Consider the following 17737-nt stretch of genomic DNA (forward strand, 5'->3'; position numbering starts at 1 on the left):
GAAGTATAAGAATGGAGTGATCAAGCTAGTTGAAAGGCATCAGGAATAGAGGAAGGTGGAGGTAGTAATTTGGTTATTTGGTTTGGGGTAGTAACCGCCGTAACAAGCCAGCTACTCCCCGCTTTGTAAGTGTGAATCCTTTTTTCTTTTCCCCTGCCGTTGAAGCAGAGAGCTCTGCTGGATGTGTGAAGTAACAGTTTTTCTTCTCCCCTGCCGTTGAAGCAGAGAACTATGCTGGATATGCATTGAAAGTGAAGTATAAGAATGGAGTGATCAAGCTAGTTGAAAGGCATCAGGAATAGAGGAAGGTGGAGGTAGTAATTTGGTTATTTGGTTTGGGGTAGTAACCGCCGTAACAAGCCAGCTACTCCCGTCTTTGTGAGTGCAAATCCTTTTTTCCACATTTCCTCTTGCTGTTGAAGCTTAGAGTGATGTTGGAGTCACAGTAACCATGTGTATGTTTATTGAATAAGGGTATTGTCTCCAGGCAGTAGCCATCATTCTGGCGAGTCACCTACTCTTCATTGGCGGCCTCTTGACTTTATGGATCCACAGTGTTTATCCCACACCCCTTTGAAGTCCTTCACAGTTCTGGTCTTCACCACTTCCTCCGGAAGGGCATTCCAGGCATCCACCACCCTCTCCGTGAAGAAATACTTCCTGACATTGGTTCTGAATCTTCCTCCCTGGAGCTTCAAATCGTGACCCCTGGTTCTGCTGATTTTTTTCTTATGGTAAAGGTTTGTCGTTGCCTTTGGATCATTAAAACCTTTCAAGTATCTGAAAGTCTGTATCATATCACCTCTGCTCCTCCTTTCCTCCAGGGTGTACATATTTAGATTCTTCAATCTCTCCTCGTACGTCATCCGATGAAGATCCTCCACCTTCCTGGTCGCCCTTCTCTGTACCGCCTCCATCTTGTCTTTGTCTTTTTGTAGATACGGTCTCCAGAACTGAACACAGTACTCCAGGTGAGGCCTCACCAAGGACCTGTACAAGGGAATAATCACTTCCCTTTTCTTACTCGATATTCCTCTCTCTATGCAGCCCAGCATTCTTCTGGCTTTTGCTATCGCCTTGTCGCATTGTTTCGCAGACTTCATATCATTAGACACTATCACCCCAAGGTCCCTCTCCTGCTCCGTGCACATCAGCCTTCCCCCCCCCCCCCCCCCCCCCCGAATACAGTTCATTCGGATTTCCACTCCCCATATGCATGACTTTGCACTTCTTGGCATTGAATCTCAGCTGCCATATCTTCGACCACTCTTCCAGTTTCCTTAGATCCCGTCTCATTCTCTCCACTCCTTTCGGCGTGTCCACTCTGTTGCAGATCTTAGTGTCATCCGCAAAAAGAGAAACCTTACCTTCTATCCCGTCCGCAATGTCGCTCACAAAGATATTGAACAGGACCGGTCCCAACACCGATCCTTGTGGTACACCACTTAAAACCGCTCTCTCTTCAGAGAAGGTTCCATTTACCATCACACATTGTCTTCTGTCCGTCAACCAATTTGCAATCCAGGTCACCTCGGCACTCACTCCTAAGCTTCTCGTTTTATTCACCAGTCTCCTGTGCGGAACCGTATCAAAAGCTTTGCTGAAGTCCAAGTATATGACATCGAGCGCTCTTCCTTGATCCAATTCCTTGGTTACCCAGTCAAAGTCAATCAGATTTGTCTGACAGGATCTTCCCCTGGTGAATCCATGTTGCCTCTGGTCCATCAATTCTCCGGACTGTAGATAGTTCACTATTCTCTCTTTCAGCAGAGACTCCATTACTTTTCCCACCACCGAAGTGAGGCTAACCGGTCTGTAGTTGCCAGCCTCCTCCCTGTTCCCACTCTTGTGAAGCGGGACCACCACCGCTCTTCTCCAATCTCTCGGCACCACTCCCGTTTCTAGGGATCTTTTGAACAGGTCACACAGCGGACCCGCCAGAACATCTCTGAGCTCCCTCAATATCCTTGGATGAATCCCATCAGGCCCCATGGCTTTGTCCAGTTTCAGGTTCTTTAGCTCTTCCCACACGTTTTCTACTGTAAAAGGATTTTCATCTATTCCACTTCCCTCCAGTTTCTTGTGTAGAGATGGTCCTTCTCCAGGGTCTTCTTTAGTGAACACAGAGCTGAAGTATTCGTTTAATATTTCTGCCATTTCTTCGTCTGTCTCCACACATCGATCGTTACCACCTTTCAATTTCACTATACCACTTTGGACCTTTCTCTTTTCGCTGATGTATCTGAAAAATGTTTTGTCACCATTTTTTATCTCCTTGGCAATCCTCTCTTCTGCTTGATTTTTTGCCAACTTGATTGTTTTCTTCGTCTCCCTCAGTTGATACAAATATTCTTCTTTGTGCTCCTCCCTTTGGGATCCTTTATATTTCTTGAAAGCTGTTCTTTTAGCTTTAATTTTGTCAGCCACCTCCTTTGAGAACCAGATAGGTTTCAATTTTCTTTTGCTTTTCTTTGTTTCTAACATATAGAGCAGTTGCCTTGGTGATTGCTCCTTTTAGATTGATCCACATCTCTCTCGTTCTCCCATCCTTTAAGTTCTTCCTCCAGGTACTTTCCCATTTCCTCAAAGTCTGTGTTTTTGAACTGTAAAACTAGGGTCTTTGTGGTTCTTTTCCCTATTCTATTAGTGATATTAAACCATACCGTTTGATCACTGCTGCTGAGGTGGGCACCCACCTGGACATCTGAGACATTATCTGCATTAGTGAGCAATAAGTCGAGTATAGCACCTTCTCTTGTGGGTTCCAACACCATTTGTTTGAACAAAGATACTTGCATGGCATCCATTATTGCTCTACTATTTTAGTTTCTGCAGATGGGATTTTCCAGTCTACATCTGGCATATTAAAGTCACCCACGATCACCACTTCTCCCTTCCTACCTATCTTATGGATGTCTTCAATCAGATCTCTGTCCAGCTCTTCCTTTTGGTTTGGAGGCCTGTAAACCACTCCAATATAAATGGACACTCCGTCATCTTTTTTTAGGTCGACCCATAGAGCTTCTTCTTTACCCCAACTTCCTTGTAGCTCAGATGCTTGGATGTTTCTGACATAAAGAGCCACACCTCCCCCTTTTCTATCCTCTCTGTCCTTCCTTAACAAGTTGTAGCCTGGTATTGTTGTATCCCATTCATGAGATTCTGTGAACCATGTTTCTGTGATAGCAACAATGTCCAATTCTGCCTCAGCCATTAGGGCCTGCAGATCTGGGATTTTATTTCCCAAACTATGTGCATTTGTGGTCATAGCCTTCCAGGTACTCTCTTTAAGGTTATTGCTTTTCCTGGACTCCTTATGAGATATTAGTTGAGATTTGTTATTCACTTCACTCTTTCCTTTTGCAGTTTTGCCACTGATGACAGAGTTATCCATCTCAATTAGATTTTTCTTTTAGTTATGGATCTTGAAATACTGCATGCATTGTGTTTTTTCCCTCTTTTCTGGTAATACTGCAATGTTTTTCTCAAGAACTTCCTCAGTTTTTAATATAGAGAAGGCTTGTTCTTTTTACATTTGGTACATTGTGTGTCTCCTCATCACAGGTCTAATTCTACCAGACCCACTGTATTCCTGGTTTTTAAAGAATTTCTTAATGACCTGTTTGAGTGGGGGGGGGGTATACCTGTTGGCTGCTCATCTGTCAAGAATGGGTGACTGTGGGTCCTACCTGAGCCTAATGGATCTCCTTTTCTTGACTCCTGGTTTTTCCGTGATATTGGGGAATTATTATCTGAGTAATGCAATGTGGGTGTACTACCTTTAATTGAAGCTAATTGAGCTTTTATCTCAGTCAGCTCCATTTTCAAGGACGAGAGTTGTGCACAAATTGGGCAAGCTCTAAGTTTCCAGATGCTTTCCCTCAGAATAAAGGCTCCACAGCAGTTACATTGGATAGTCCTCATCTTGGTAGTTTGTGATTTGTATTTCCTTGACTGTTACCAATGTACTAATTTATCTCGCTGCCAATGGTAATCTAGGCAGTCTTTATTAGAAATAAGCCCCAGGGGTGGGTGGGTAGAGGGGTAGGGAGGGAGGGAGTCAAACAGTTTAGCCTGGGACAAGCTGGGTAAAGCAGGGCACTTCTGGACTGTTGCCTTTGCTTTTTGGACAATTGTTTTAAAAAACAGTCTTTATGCCCCAATTTTTAGTTTGAACCGAATTTTTGTGCCAACTAACTCCAAGGGAGAGTTTAAAAGCTGTTTAAAAGCTGTTTTAAAAGCTGGAGAGCTGTTTGTTTGGAGGTTTCTTTTTTGGGTTTTTTTTTTTCCTTCTAGCTTTATTCAAACAGCAAATCAACTTACTAGAATAATAACTTACTATAAAGAAATGAAACACAGACCATTCCTTCGATTTACTCTCGGAACATTACAGCTTCGCACTTTTCCTCCTTCTTACCAAAGGTGGTCTCGGAGTTTCACTTGAATCAATCCATCTCCTTAGTCTCGGAGGGTCACAAGGACAGACTCTCGCCTTCTTCGCCATCTAAATGTTGGCAGATTCCTAGTGCAGTACTTAGAACACTCAGAACCAGAACGCAAGACGGATCACTTGTTTGTTCTTCACGGCAGGAAGAAACAGGGCGAAGCAGCTTCGCAAACTACTATAGCCTGCTGGATCAAGGAAGTAATCAAGGCAAATTTACATAGAGGCAGGGAAGCCTTTACCCCTTCAGGTCAAAGCTCATTCTATTAGGGCCCAGGCAGTATCCTGGGCAGAGGCTAAGCTACTGTCACCCACCATCTGTCGAGCAGCGACATGGTCTTCCTTACACACCTTCTCCAGGCTCGAGAGGACGCAGCCTTTGCAAGGGCAGTGCTAACTGGACCACGGCCAGCCTCCCGCCCCATTTGGGAATAGCTCTTGTACATCTCACTGGTCCTGAGTCCATCTGGCTACATGCTAGGAAATGGAGAAATTACTTACCTGCCAATTTTATTTTCCTTAGTGTAGACAGATGGGCTCAGCATCCCGCCCACGGCTGCCCAGGAGAGGCGCCAAGGAATCGTCCATGAGGCAAACCTCTTACATATGAATACGGGTAAGCCTTTGCCCTACCCCTAGTTCAGAGCATACACAGTATGGCTGGTTTAGACGCTTATGTTGGTTGAGTATGCTGGCGGTCTCCAGTTTTTAATCAGATTTTGTTAACCAAGGGTTTAATCAAGTTGTATCCAAATTCTAATCAAGTTCTTCAATTATATATGGCCACGATGGCTTTTCGAAGAGAATACTGAAGAGCTGAGGTCACTGCAGAAGTATATCTAGGGTGACGTCAGCTTTGAAACCTGACTCAGTCTCCCATCTGCTAGCAGAGGAACACACAACCACTGGTCCTGAGTCCATCTGTTTACACTAAGGAAATTATCAGTTAAGTAATTTCTCCATTTCTAATGGGTTCCATTTACTCAATAGCTTGAGTAAGAAATGGTACACAAAGCAGTATGTTGTCTCTTGTGGAGAAGTTAGTTCCTGTTGTGTGTCTAGCAGGTGAATTTATTCAGTGTGCACAATATTGAGAAGGCTTTGAAGTCAGGAACTTTGTTTTAACAAGGCAGAAAAGATTTACTGACTTCATTTATCGAAGTACATCCTCCTCCTGTGTCCATATTCTGTATACAGTATGTGTTCGATTCTATACTTGAACATTTAGTATTTATATTTCCATGTATGTGTTTTGTTCAGACTGCTGCACTTCGAGCTGTAGGAAACATTGTTACTGGTACTGATGAACAGACCCAAGTAGTTCTGAACTGTGAAGCTCTTTTACACTTCCCAGCACTTCTGACACATCCCAAAGAAAAAATTAATAAGGTATGTGACATTAAAAGCAACCATATAGCCTTGATTTTGTGATCATAATAAAGAACTGGAGGGAATTTTATGAATGACCAGTTTTTTGTTTTTTTTGATACATTGGACATCCTATTAGAAACATTCACATTTTTTTCAATTTTGAAGAGGTGCTGCTAGATTAAAATGGCTCATGAGCCAATAGGCTTATTTGCTGGAGTATGCTGAGTGGTTTCTCCAGCCAATTTCAGATGATGGTAATTCAGCAACTCCAGACATCTGAAAAGGAGTAAGGATCCTGCAAACTGTGAAGAAGCTGATGATGTACCACACAGTTCAGAGCTGAGGCTGGCCTGAAAACACATGGAAAGATTTTTTGTGTTTTTTTTTTAAATTCAATTTTCCCAAGGTACTCTTCTGAACCATGGAGGCTTTCTAACTGTATAGTGCAACTTTTAATCACTGTCTACAATTGTTTTGGTTTAGAGAAATATTTGACAGTTTTGGGTGAATTGACTGTGCAGCTTAAAGAAAATACTTTTTATAAAGTTATTTGAGGTTATATAGCGCACAATAGAGCTTTTTAAACATTGCTGTGTAATATTTGGAAGGCACATTTAATTTGGACATTTTATTGCCAAATTATTTAAATTCTTTGGGCAGCTTCTATAATCTTGAATATTTGCAGCTGTACTTGGAATGGAGCTAGAAGTGATCTTTGGAATGATTTTTCATTTGTGAAATCATAGATTAGTACCTCCTCTAAACCAGACAAGTCTAATGGCATACCCTTAAGTGGTTGATCCTAGGGCATTGGTGGAATTGCTTAAAGATTTTTTTGAATGTGTAATAGATGGTACATATTACTGCCAGTTGTCATTTTTAAATATTCCAAGGTAAACGGGATTGGTTTTGTGTTAAAATTGTACACCTGCAGGTGGTAGTTGAACCCACATGGCATTTTAAAAGGATCCAACTGGTTCAAAGGTGGTGGTGACTGTTTTGCCTTTATCAAATAATGTAAAAGCCCTTATGGTTATGACAGCCAGTTCTGAGTGTGAATCACAAAGAAAATGGAGGATTTTAATTGGTATGTTTTGAGTAATTGTGTGTGGTTTTTGGGATGAATGAACAAGTTTATGTGGATTTTTCTTTTTTTTTTTTTTTTTAACTCCTAATGCAGTATCTCTCAGATTTTGAGAACAGTTTTGTGTTCTGTACTTTATAGTAGATTTTGTTGAAATCATGCACAGATAGACTAACTTTTTCACATAATGGGGCGGATTTTAAAAGCCCTGCGCGCCTATTTTGCATAGGCCGCCGGCGTGCACAGAGCCCCGGGACGCGCGTAAGTCCCAGTGCTTTCTAAAAGGGGCGGGGAGGGGGCATGCCGTGGCGTTTCGGGGGTGGGCCCGGGGGCGTGGTGCCGGCCCGGGGGCGTGGTCGAGGCCTCCGGACCAGCCCCCAGGTTGGGTGACTGCGCCAGCAGGCCGCTGGCGCGCGCAGATTTACATCTGCTTTTAGCAGGCGTAAATCTGCCAACAAAGGTAAGAGGGGGGTTAAATAGGGCTGGGGGGGTGGGTTAGGTAGGGGAAGGGAGGGGAAGGAAAGTTCCCTCCGAGGCCGCTCCGAAATCGGAGCGGCCTCGGAGGGAACAGGCAGCACGCGCTGGGCTTGGTGCGTACAGGTTGCACAAATGTGCACCCCTTTGCGCGCGCCGACCCCGGATTTTATAAGATACGCGCGTATCTTATAAAATCCAGCGTACTTTTGTTTGCGCCTGGTGCGTGAACAAAAGTACGCGATCGCGCAATTTTTAAAAATCTACCCCAATGTTTGTGGTAAATATCTAGATGAACAATATTTTGAGTGATAGGAATTTCACTGATTTATATACACTTAATAATTCATTTGAGGCAGGAATGAAACAAATATAATTACCCTTATTTTTTATGTGCTGATGAAATGCATGTTTCCCTAAACATTTTTATTTTTTCACTTAAAATAGGAATAGAAACCATATTTTTGAGTTGTGTGTAGCTATGAAGTGTGACCAAAGGCGGCGGCTGCAGTCTCCAGGCTCAAATTTGAGTCTGTAATAATCCCTTGTCCATTTCTGCCTCAGTTTTTGTTGGTTAGCGTGCAGCGTGGGATTGTACCCCACACTTCACAGAGAAACAGCAAACTTGCCAGCAGCAGAGGTTTTAAGCATCTTCCAGTGCTTCTCAAGCTCATGGTTGTTGGTTCACCACATATGGAACTGCTGAGCAGAACCTGGGAGTTGTCACTTAGGGTAATGGTAATAGGTGCTGCTTCCCTTTCATTAAGGACTTACCAAAACCTCCTTTGCTGCCTAGGCATATTTGAATAGTCATGTCTGAGAAGCACAAAAATGCTCCAGACAGAAAAAATGTAAATGTCACAAGAATATATCCTTTTTAAACAGGTTTATTCTGTCTGCTGTGAGGCAGTGATTCTTAACCCAGTTCTCGGGACACAGCTAGCCAGTCAAGTTTTCAGGATATCCTGAAAGAATATTCAGGAGACAAATGAAGGTATTGCATGAGAATTTAAGATTTGCAATAAATAACACTGGGGAACACAATTTTCGTTGAGTTACATCTGACACTTGTTTTTGACTAACTTTTGACATCTGAATCCAAAAATGACCCCAGTTTTTCTCTCGTCAACTTTTTAAGGTACGATACCCTCCCTTTGTCCCAAAAATCATACAAAACGTACATAGAAAGGAAATACAGTATATTTAGGTAATTTCTTTTATTTGAATGTAGTCCATTTATATCCCTTTAAGTTCTTTATTTTCAACTTGTTTCAATGTATTCCACCCCAAAGGCGACAGTTTCAGTTCCTTGTAAACCGGTGCAATATGTATATTTTACAGGAACATCGGTATATAAAAATTAAAAATAAATAAATTTAGTTATTTTATTCATACAAAGGCTATATATTGTTACTGTAAGTCAAATTGTGTACTAGTAGTAAAGTTCTGCTACCAAACATACATATTAAGGTAAAAATTTACACTTTCCGAGCGTGTGGCAGATGGACTCAGGACCAATGGGTATAGTGTACTCCTGATAGCAGTTGGAGACGGATCAGATTTTAATCTGACGTCAGCCCTCGTACATAAACTCCTGCAGGAAGTGCAGCTCTTAAGTATTTTCCGTCTCCATAGCAGTTAAGGACTCTATGCACGCTAGCACAGCGTTAGAATAATTTTTACCAAAGAAAACCAAATTAAGGAGAAATCTTACCTCTACAGATGAGCCCCACACTCCTGCGGTGACACCCGTTGGGTCCCTCCCCCAGTTGAGATTTCCCGAGGTGATTTCTGCGATCCCTCGGAGGTAAGTCTCGGTCCAGCAGCAGACCCTCGGCGGGGACCTAGCCCCTGACATCAGGTGAGGCTGAGAGGCAGCAGGTGCAACCTCGAGCACGGTGGTAAAGGTATTTTCCCTCTCCCCCCGCAGCCGGAGACTGCCCGGAACAAAACTGGGAAGTGCCGCGACAAGGTAAAGTAGAAACCTGTCTAAAAGTCTCCGAAGCTCGAGGAGAGGCACAGGTCGCCAGCCGGGACCAGTGCCACCAGGTTGATCTGCCCTAGCAGGGCTAGATCCCCCGGTCAGATCAGAGGGTCCTCCCACGTGGAGACCCTCCGAAGTGGTTGCCATATTGTTCGCGTGGTCACCGTCACTATTTTGGCTCTGTTTGGTTCCCTGTTTGCCGTTTCGATCCGTGCGCACAGAGGCGAGCTGTGCACACAACGTAGCACGCACAAGTACCGGGCGCACAAGCGAAGCGCATAACCACGCGCTTACTGTGCCGGGCGCATAATTTCGACCTGTGCGCACATCTCCCTACACACGCACAACTTCGCACACTGGAGCGCACAACTGTATTGTATGCGCACAAGCCATGGCACCACCTGAAAATAAACTCAAAGCTCAGGGCCTTTGCCCAGCATGCCACATTAGAGCTGCACAGCATGAGGAGGCCAAGGCCCTGTGTATACAGTGCAAAGAGGCCCTAGGGGACCCAACTCATGGCCCTCCCCAGCCGATACTGGACCCCAGTCTCTCGAGCAGTACTCCAGACCTAGCATTACACAGCGGGACCCCCTCAAACGGGGCTCCCCAGGGACACAGCGCCCCCTAGTCTAGACCCAGCTTCTATCTCCTGGGTGGAATTCTTCAAAGGTCTGCATACCTTCGTCCACATGCAACCAGGGCCTCCCATAATGCGGCCACAGGCTCCACCAGAGGATCTCAACATGCCGGGACCCTCTATGCCCAGGGAAGTGATCCCACCACCCAGAAGCCCCACCTTCGGGGACACGTACATCTCAGATGAGGAGTCAGAACCCCATCAAACCATGAGACACTTCTTCACCAAGGACGAGCTTCCAGACCAGGTCACACACAGCTTAAAAGAGCTTGCCATCCCGGGCACAAGTGCCTCGGGGGAACCTAAGACGAACCCTCTATTAGAGGGACTCCGTCAGACCTCCTACCATTTCCCACTATTACAAGCCGTCCAGCAACTAATTGACCTGGAATGGGATGCCCCAGAAACTACATTCAAAGTGGGCCGGGCTCTGGCAGCCATGTTACCCTCTGGACCAGCCGCCAAAGATCCCCTGGCATGTCCGAAAGTGGATGCCATGGTCTGCGCGGTCTCGAAGCGCACTACTATCCTGGTGGAGGGAGGAGCAGCACTCAAGGATGCTCAAGACAGAGGTCTGGAATCTATCCTCAAACAGTCTTTGACGTCTCCGCTATGTCGTTACAGATCGCGGCCTGCTGTGCCGTGGTGACACGTGCCTGCTTAGCACAGAACAGGAACAACACTCCTGGGGAGGCCCTGGAACCAGCTGTATCATTCCTCGCAGATGCTGCTTCGGATCTGGTACGCACAGCAGCTAGAGGAGTCTCAGCCACCGTGGCAGCCAGAACACAAATCTGGCTCTGAAACTGGTCAGCGGATGCATCCTCCAAAATGACTCACAAGGATGCCTTTCAAGGGAATACTCCTGTTCGGAAGCGAACTAGAGAAGCTAGTCAACAAATGGGACGAGTCCCCACTACCGCAGCTATTGGAGGACAGGAATAAGAGAAACCAGCGATCCTTCCTCCAGACCTCCAGGGGCAGAGGATCACAGCACTTCAACCCATATAGAAGCTCATATCAAGCAGCCTGCCCCGCAGGCCGGAGCCAGTCCTTTCGGAACAAGCACAATAAAAGGTGAGCCAGCTCGGGCCCAGGCCCCAGCCGTACCCCACAATGAAAATCAGCCGACCCATCTAAAGGAATAAGCCATAGGGGGCAGACTTGCCCTATTCTACTACACTTGGGTCAAGAACTTCGGACAAGTGGGTCCTATCCATTATTCGAGAGGGATATTACCTGGATTTCCACTACCTCCCTCCGGACAAGTTTGTGGAATCTTCCTGCCATGACCCTTACAAGAGAATGGCAGTGGAAGCTACACTGACCAGATTACTAGCCTTAGGCTATAACACCGGTGCCTCCACAACACATAAATGGAATAATAGACAGTATTTATTTTATTGTCCCCAAGAAAGAAGGAACGTTCCGACCTATCTTGGACCTCAATGCTGTCAACCATCACCTATGCGGAAAACCCTATACTCAGTAATAAGGGCGATACAACTGGGAGAGTTTCTTACCTACCTGGATCTTTCGGAAGCCTACCAACACATTCCGATCCATCAAGAGCATCAGTGTTTTCTATGCTTCTCGATCCTGGACAGTCACTACCAGTTCCGGGCACTACCTTTCGGGTTGGCCACTGCACCCCAGATGTTCACCAAGATCATAGTGGTGCTGGCAGCAACACTAAGGAAGGAAGGAATCCGCGTGCACACTTATCTAGACGATTGGCTGATCAGAGCGAAATCCCCCAGAGGAAAGCCACCAGGCAAGCAGTCAAAACCCTACTGGAGAGCCTCGGGTGGGCGGTCAACACAAACAAGAGCTGCCTGTAGCCCTCCCAATCTCTAGAATACTTGGGAGTCTGGTTCGACACCAAACAAGACAAGGTCATCCTGACACAGACAAGGAGATCAAAACTGATGACCCAGTTACGAACCCTGTTGAGCGAACTTCGCCCCACAGCATGGGATTACCTACACGTTCTCAGCCTCATGGCATCCACACTGGAAGTAGTCCCATGGGCACGAGCTCACATGAGACCCCTACAACGCTCACTACTATCACGATGGAATCCACTGTCCCAGAACTACACCGTACGGCTTCAGCTCCCCGACAGAGTCCGGGCCCAACTACAATGGTGGCTACAAGAAGCCCATCTGAGCCAGGGAACGAGACTGTCCTCACTAACCTGGATCCTACTCACCACGGATGCCAGCCTATGAGGATGGGGAGCACACTGCCAGGAGCTAACCACCCAAGGGCAATGGAACAAACAAGAGTCAGGATGGAACATCAATCACCTAGAAGCCTGGGCAGTCAGACTAGCCTGCCTAAGGTTCGGTCACAGACTCCGAGACAAAGCTGTCAGAGTAATGTCAGACAACGCCACAACAGTGGCCTACATCAACCATCAGGGAGGAACCAGAAGCCAACAGGTGTCTCTGGAAATAGACCTCCTAATGTCATGGGTGGAAGTGAATCTTCAAGAGATCTCAGCCGTCCACATTGCCGGGAAAGACAATGTCGCGGCGGACTACCTCGGCAGAGAAAGTCTGGATCCAGGAGAATGGAAACTTTCGACCACAGCATTCCAATTGATAGTAAACCATTGAACACCAACCATGGACCTTTTGGCAAACCGGTCCAACGCCCAAGTACCCAGATTCTTCAGCCGCAGGAGGGAACCCAAGTCCCAGAGAAAATAGATACCCTGGTACATGCCTGGTACTGGCCTCTAAAGTGGCTGGTGCCTCTTTGGAACCTCAACCTGGTCCTAGATTTCCTAGCCGGAACCTCCTTCAAACCTCTCCGCGGCCTGTGTCTCCGACTATTAACATTGAAGACAGCCTTCCTGCTGGCAGTCTGTTCAGCCCATCGTATATCCGAGCTACGAGCACTGTCCTGCCGAGAGCCGTTCCTCACTCACCCCGGGAACCATCCAGTTACGCACAGTTCCATCGTTCCTCCCCAAAGTGGTGTCACTTCCATCTCAACCAAACCATCTCGCTACCATCGCCAGATGAGCATAAGAATTCAGAAGAGGCTCGAGGTCTACACCATCTCAACGTAGACAGGCTCCTAGTCAGATACCTGGAAAGGTCTGAATCCGTACGAAAGACAGACCATCTATTCGTCCTTCACAGCGGGAAGAAGCAGGGGGAAGCGGCCTCGCGAGCAAACATAGCCCGCTGGATCAAAGAAGTCATCAAGGCGGCCTACATAGAAGCAGGCAAGCCATCGCCTTTACAAGTCAAGGCCCATTCTACTAGAGCCCAGGCAGTGTCCTGGGCGGAAACCAAGATGCTGTCACCTGCCGAGATCTGCAGGGCGGCAAGATGGTCCTCCATCCACACCTTCTCCAGGTTTTACCGCCTGGATGTTCAGGCTCGGGAGGACACAGCATTTGCAAGGGCAGTACTAAGTGGGTCACGGGCAGCCTCCCACCCGGTTCGGGAGTAGCTTTTATACATCCCATTGGTCCTGAGTCCATCTGCTACACGCTAGGAAATGAAGAAATTACTTACCTGATGATTTCATTTTCCTTAGTGTAGACAGATGGACTCAGCCTCCCACCCACAGCTGCCGTTACTCATGGAATTCTCGGGGGACATCCCCAGGAGAAAGTGATTCAAGTGTAAGCCATGCTTTCCTTCTTATAGGACACCCATGCTACCGGGTGTCGACATTTCTCGGTTGAGGGCACTGGCGGTCTCCAGCTATAGCCAGTTCAATCAGTTCAAATTAATCGTTATTCAAGTTATAAAGTTAATCAAGTTATTCAAATTATTCAGTCATACATATATCCACAATGCTTTTCGAGGAGAATACTGAAGAGCTGCACTTCCTGCAGGGGTATATGTACTAGGGCTGACATCAGATTGAAATCTGATCTGTCTCCAACTGCTATCAGGAGTACACTATACCCATTTGGTCCTGAGTCCATCTGTCTACACTAAGGAAAACGAAATTATCAGGTAAGTAATTTCTCCATTATAGCTTTTCCGGCAGTGTTCAATCTGTGGACAATCTCACCTGATGCTCCAACAGTAATCAGCCATCATATGTACATCCCATCTACCTTGATACCATGCCTCCATGACCATCAAATCTTGGTGGAATCATTCACCTTGCTCATCACTGACTGCACCAAGGGAAGTCAGCAAGATGGCTATGCAGAAAATGCACCTTGAAGCTTATGTTGTAACAAAGCATTTTGAGGCTCTCCAAGAGTTTCTGGACAATGTCTGTGTAATTCTGTGCTTGTGTATTTCCAAGAGTCCTTTTCAAGGTTTTTGAATGACAACCAAGCATTTTTTTGAAGTTCTGACATTGTTCTGATGAATGTTCATCTTTAATGAGCTGCCGAATCTGTGGACCATCAAACACATCGGCCTTTATCTTTTCAAACGACAGGCTAGGAAATGTCAAAAGGAGATCCTTGAAACAGTCTCCTTCAGTTGGCAAAGCTTTAACAAATTGCTTCATGAGACAGTTTTATGTGCAGAGGTGGGAATATAATGTTCTTTCTGCCGAATCTGTGGACTGTCAACAAGTGGCTCATGTAGAATGTTTGGATCAGCAGGTTTGAGGTCGGATCTTGGAGGCCAATTCGACTGCACCCAACTCTTCTCACAAGCTCTGCTGTACCACTCACAAAAAAACAGGGATACTTGGTATCCTAAGAGAGGCTGACATGATAAAAGAAAACTGCAGTTTTGAAATCAGCATGCCTATTTAAGTCTAAAACAGCTGAAAAATTTAACTCAACAGGAATTGTTAAAAATTGTTCCCCAGTATAATCATTACCAGTACAGTTCATTGTCTTTTGGGCTTTCCTCAGCTTCAAGAATATTCTGAATTTCCACTGATATAGCAAACTTTTTTTTTTTTTTTTTTTTTTTTTTTTAAATAGCTAGACAACCTTATTGGAGCAGATTGTTTTGCTCAAGCTACAGTTCACAGGGATAAAGTCTTTGATTTCATACAAAGACACAACCTGGAAGACAAATCTTAGATTTCAGCACAAGACTTGATTCATCTGGGAGCAAGATTCAACCTGAAGCAGTGTTCATGCGTATTCATTAGGGTTATCCTGGAAACCTGACTGGTATGTGGCCCTTGCGGACTAGAGTTGGACAGGATTCTCAATCTTAAGCAAAATTTCATATCCACAAAAAGACTGAAATGCCATCTCAGGTGAATGGGAGTGATGTTCTGTTCAATCTATGAATGCAACAGAAAGTGTTTCCTTATGACTGTTAAAAATTAGTGGTATTTAATTCCTTAAACTGGATCTTTTCTGACAGTCAAGGTAAAATCTAACATTGTGGTTATCTCATACATCAGCAAGTAGAGTGGCACAGTAAGGCAAGCAGAACATTTAAGCAGATTGGCTGAGTTGTTTCTATCTACATAATGGAGAATGCAAATTCAAATCAGTTACTAGATCATCCGAAAATGGTGAATGCCACTCAGATCCTATGGCCTTCTTCCAGAAGTACTACAAGAGGCATGAGTATCCATTCAATAATAGATGATCAACAGATACTAGAGAAGAATCTATTGTATGGTTCCTCCCTCTCCCTGTATCCTCAAAAGTCATCTATCCATCATATCAACTAAATGGTCAGACTGCCTCATTTAATTGGTAATTCTCATTTGGTGTCCAGGCCTACAGGGTTGTCAACCTAATTTTCAGGGGATACATAGCCAGTCAAGTTTTCAGGATATCTGCAATGAATATCCATATGAGAGATTTGCATACAGTTGAGGCAGTCTCTAACCCAAGGACTGGATTTAGAACTGTACTAGACATGTCGGTTCTCATTTCATTTTGTCTGCCACTTATCCTTCATTTGAACCCTATGCTTTGGAATATTATGGCTGAAAGAGCTTCAGTTGAAGAAAACTGTAAAGCATCAACATGAAGTTCAAGTTGCTCATTCATGTAACATTACCAAGTAGATAGGTAGTTTCTCAAGCAGCATATTTTGGAAGGAGTGTTTTCCAAGTGGTAATTAATCCACTATTATAGTACTTTAAGTTCCACAATATACACTGGGGTGGGGCTGTAACAGAATTGGAATTTTTTTACCCATTATTCCCTCACTAATCTACACTATCCCATCCATCTTTCTAAATCTTTTCAGTTACCTTTCAAAAGGAAACAAAAAAGGTATTCTTCATGGAAATGGGGAGTAATGTAAAGATTGTCAAATAGTGTGTGTTTTGGGGGGGGGGGGGTGTTCACAATCTGACACCTTAAACTGGGGAAGATCTCATAAACTGAGGCTGGAATGGCTGAGGTGGTGACAGTGGAAAGCTCAGAATTAAACATTAGACTGCATTGAAAGAGCCATTGAACAGACATACTGCTGCAACCCCTGGGGTAGAGTGGTGTGAAAAATGAAAGGACAAGAATTTGACAGTAACTACAATTAAAACATAACCCTATAATACAAAACCATTGTGGAGTCTGATTTTTGCAAAGATCCCAAATATTTTATCCTGTTTCTTGATAATGGATAATAGTTACATGATGGTGCATATAATTTAAAAAATAAATCACTATAAAACTCTTTTGGAAATGATGAAATGGAGATCACAGGGTATCAGTTTTTGTATGGGGTGTGACTGGAATATTTGTAATCTATTTAAATATTATGACTTTATTATTAAGTGTGTGTGAGAAAATCATTTGGTTATTGAATGCGGGCACTGAAACTTGCAATGCTGAGTTTGGAGTGCATCTGAGGCATACGACTTGTTTTTTTTATTTTTTATTTTTTTGCAACTATGCCAGTGATTGTAACCCAAAGATAGCTCCCAGAAATAGCCTGGACACCCTTGAATCTCTAACAGGTTCATTGTTATGAATGTGCCTGTGAGCTGATCCAGAAGAGCAATTAAAAGTTAATTGGCATGAATAAGCCGTACATGTGTGTAAAGCTAGATAGAACAATTGCCAATGAAACTGTCATGCCAAGAAACAGAATAGGAAACATTTTAGGTTTCATGAAGTTCAATTAAGTGACTAAAGCAGAAGATTAAATATTTTTGGCAGTGGGCTGTTACCTGTTCAACCCCACTGAAGAACTCCATTAATGGTATTGTTGCTGCAGTCTACTTTTCAAGCATTTCATCAACAAAATAATGCCGTTTCTAGTTGAAAATTGGTATTGGTGTAAATAGTTTCCTCTGCATTCAGGCAGGTTAGTCCACACAAATGGGTTATGCACCTCTACCAGCATATGGAGCTGAGTAAAAGCTGACTTCATATACAGTCCCACCTTGATATCAGCCTGCTAGTATTCTTGGAGGCATGTGATGTATGTTTTTTTTTCCAGAACAGTTATGGTGCCAGGGACAAAAGTTTCAGCATCTAACTAGGTTGGCCTACAGGTTAAGACTCCAATCCTCAACATTGCAGCCGATGCCAGTTCAAGCTCCACTGGGGACTCTTCCGGACAAGCAGTTTTTTGCAGGAGTCTTTAAGGGAATGTACTCTAATGAAGTCATATAAAGACAGTTTGCAGTGTGTGTGTGCTTTAATTTTTATGCAGCTTGCCATATAAGGACAATGGAGCTATCACCTTTTGTATGGCCATGGTTTATTTATTTTATTTTTATTTATTTAAAAGGTTTTATATACCGACATTCATCAAAGATATCACATCGGTTCACAGCGTAACATAAAACTAGTGCCTGTAACGGCGCTTTACATTGAACAAG

At 44.4% G+C, this 17737-nt stretch overlaps 1 protein-coding gene and 1 non-coding gene across 2 annotated transcripts in view; both read left to right on the forward strand.

Annotated features, from left to right (window-relative positions):
* Nucleotides 1-17737, forward strand: part of KPNA4 (karyopherin subunit alpha 4) — a 111905-nt gene that overhangs the window by 70059 nt on the left and 24109 nt on the right. The window contains exon 12 of the mRNA XM_029615521.1: nt 5705-5833. Within this exon, the coding sequence (XP_029471381.1) occupies nt 5705-5833 (129 nt within the window). The remainder of the gene's footprint in view (nt 1-5704; nt 5834-17737) is intronic.
* On the forward strand, nt 16588-16903 carry LOC115099682. Its single transcript, XR_003858857.1, has one exon.

The sequence above is a fragment of the Rhinatrema bivittatum genome, chromosome 9 (genome assembly GCF_901001135.1).
Source record: "Rhinatrema bivittatum chromosome 9, aRhiBiv1.1, whole genome shotgun sequence".
In the NCBI taxonomy this organism is placed as follows: domain Eukaryota; kingdom Metazoa; phylum Chordata; class Amphibia; order Gymnophiona; family Rhinatrematidae; genus Rhinatrema; species Rhinatrema bivittatum.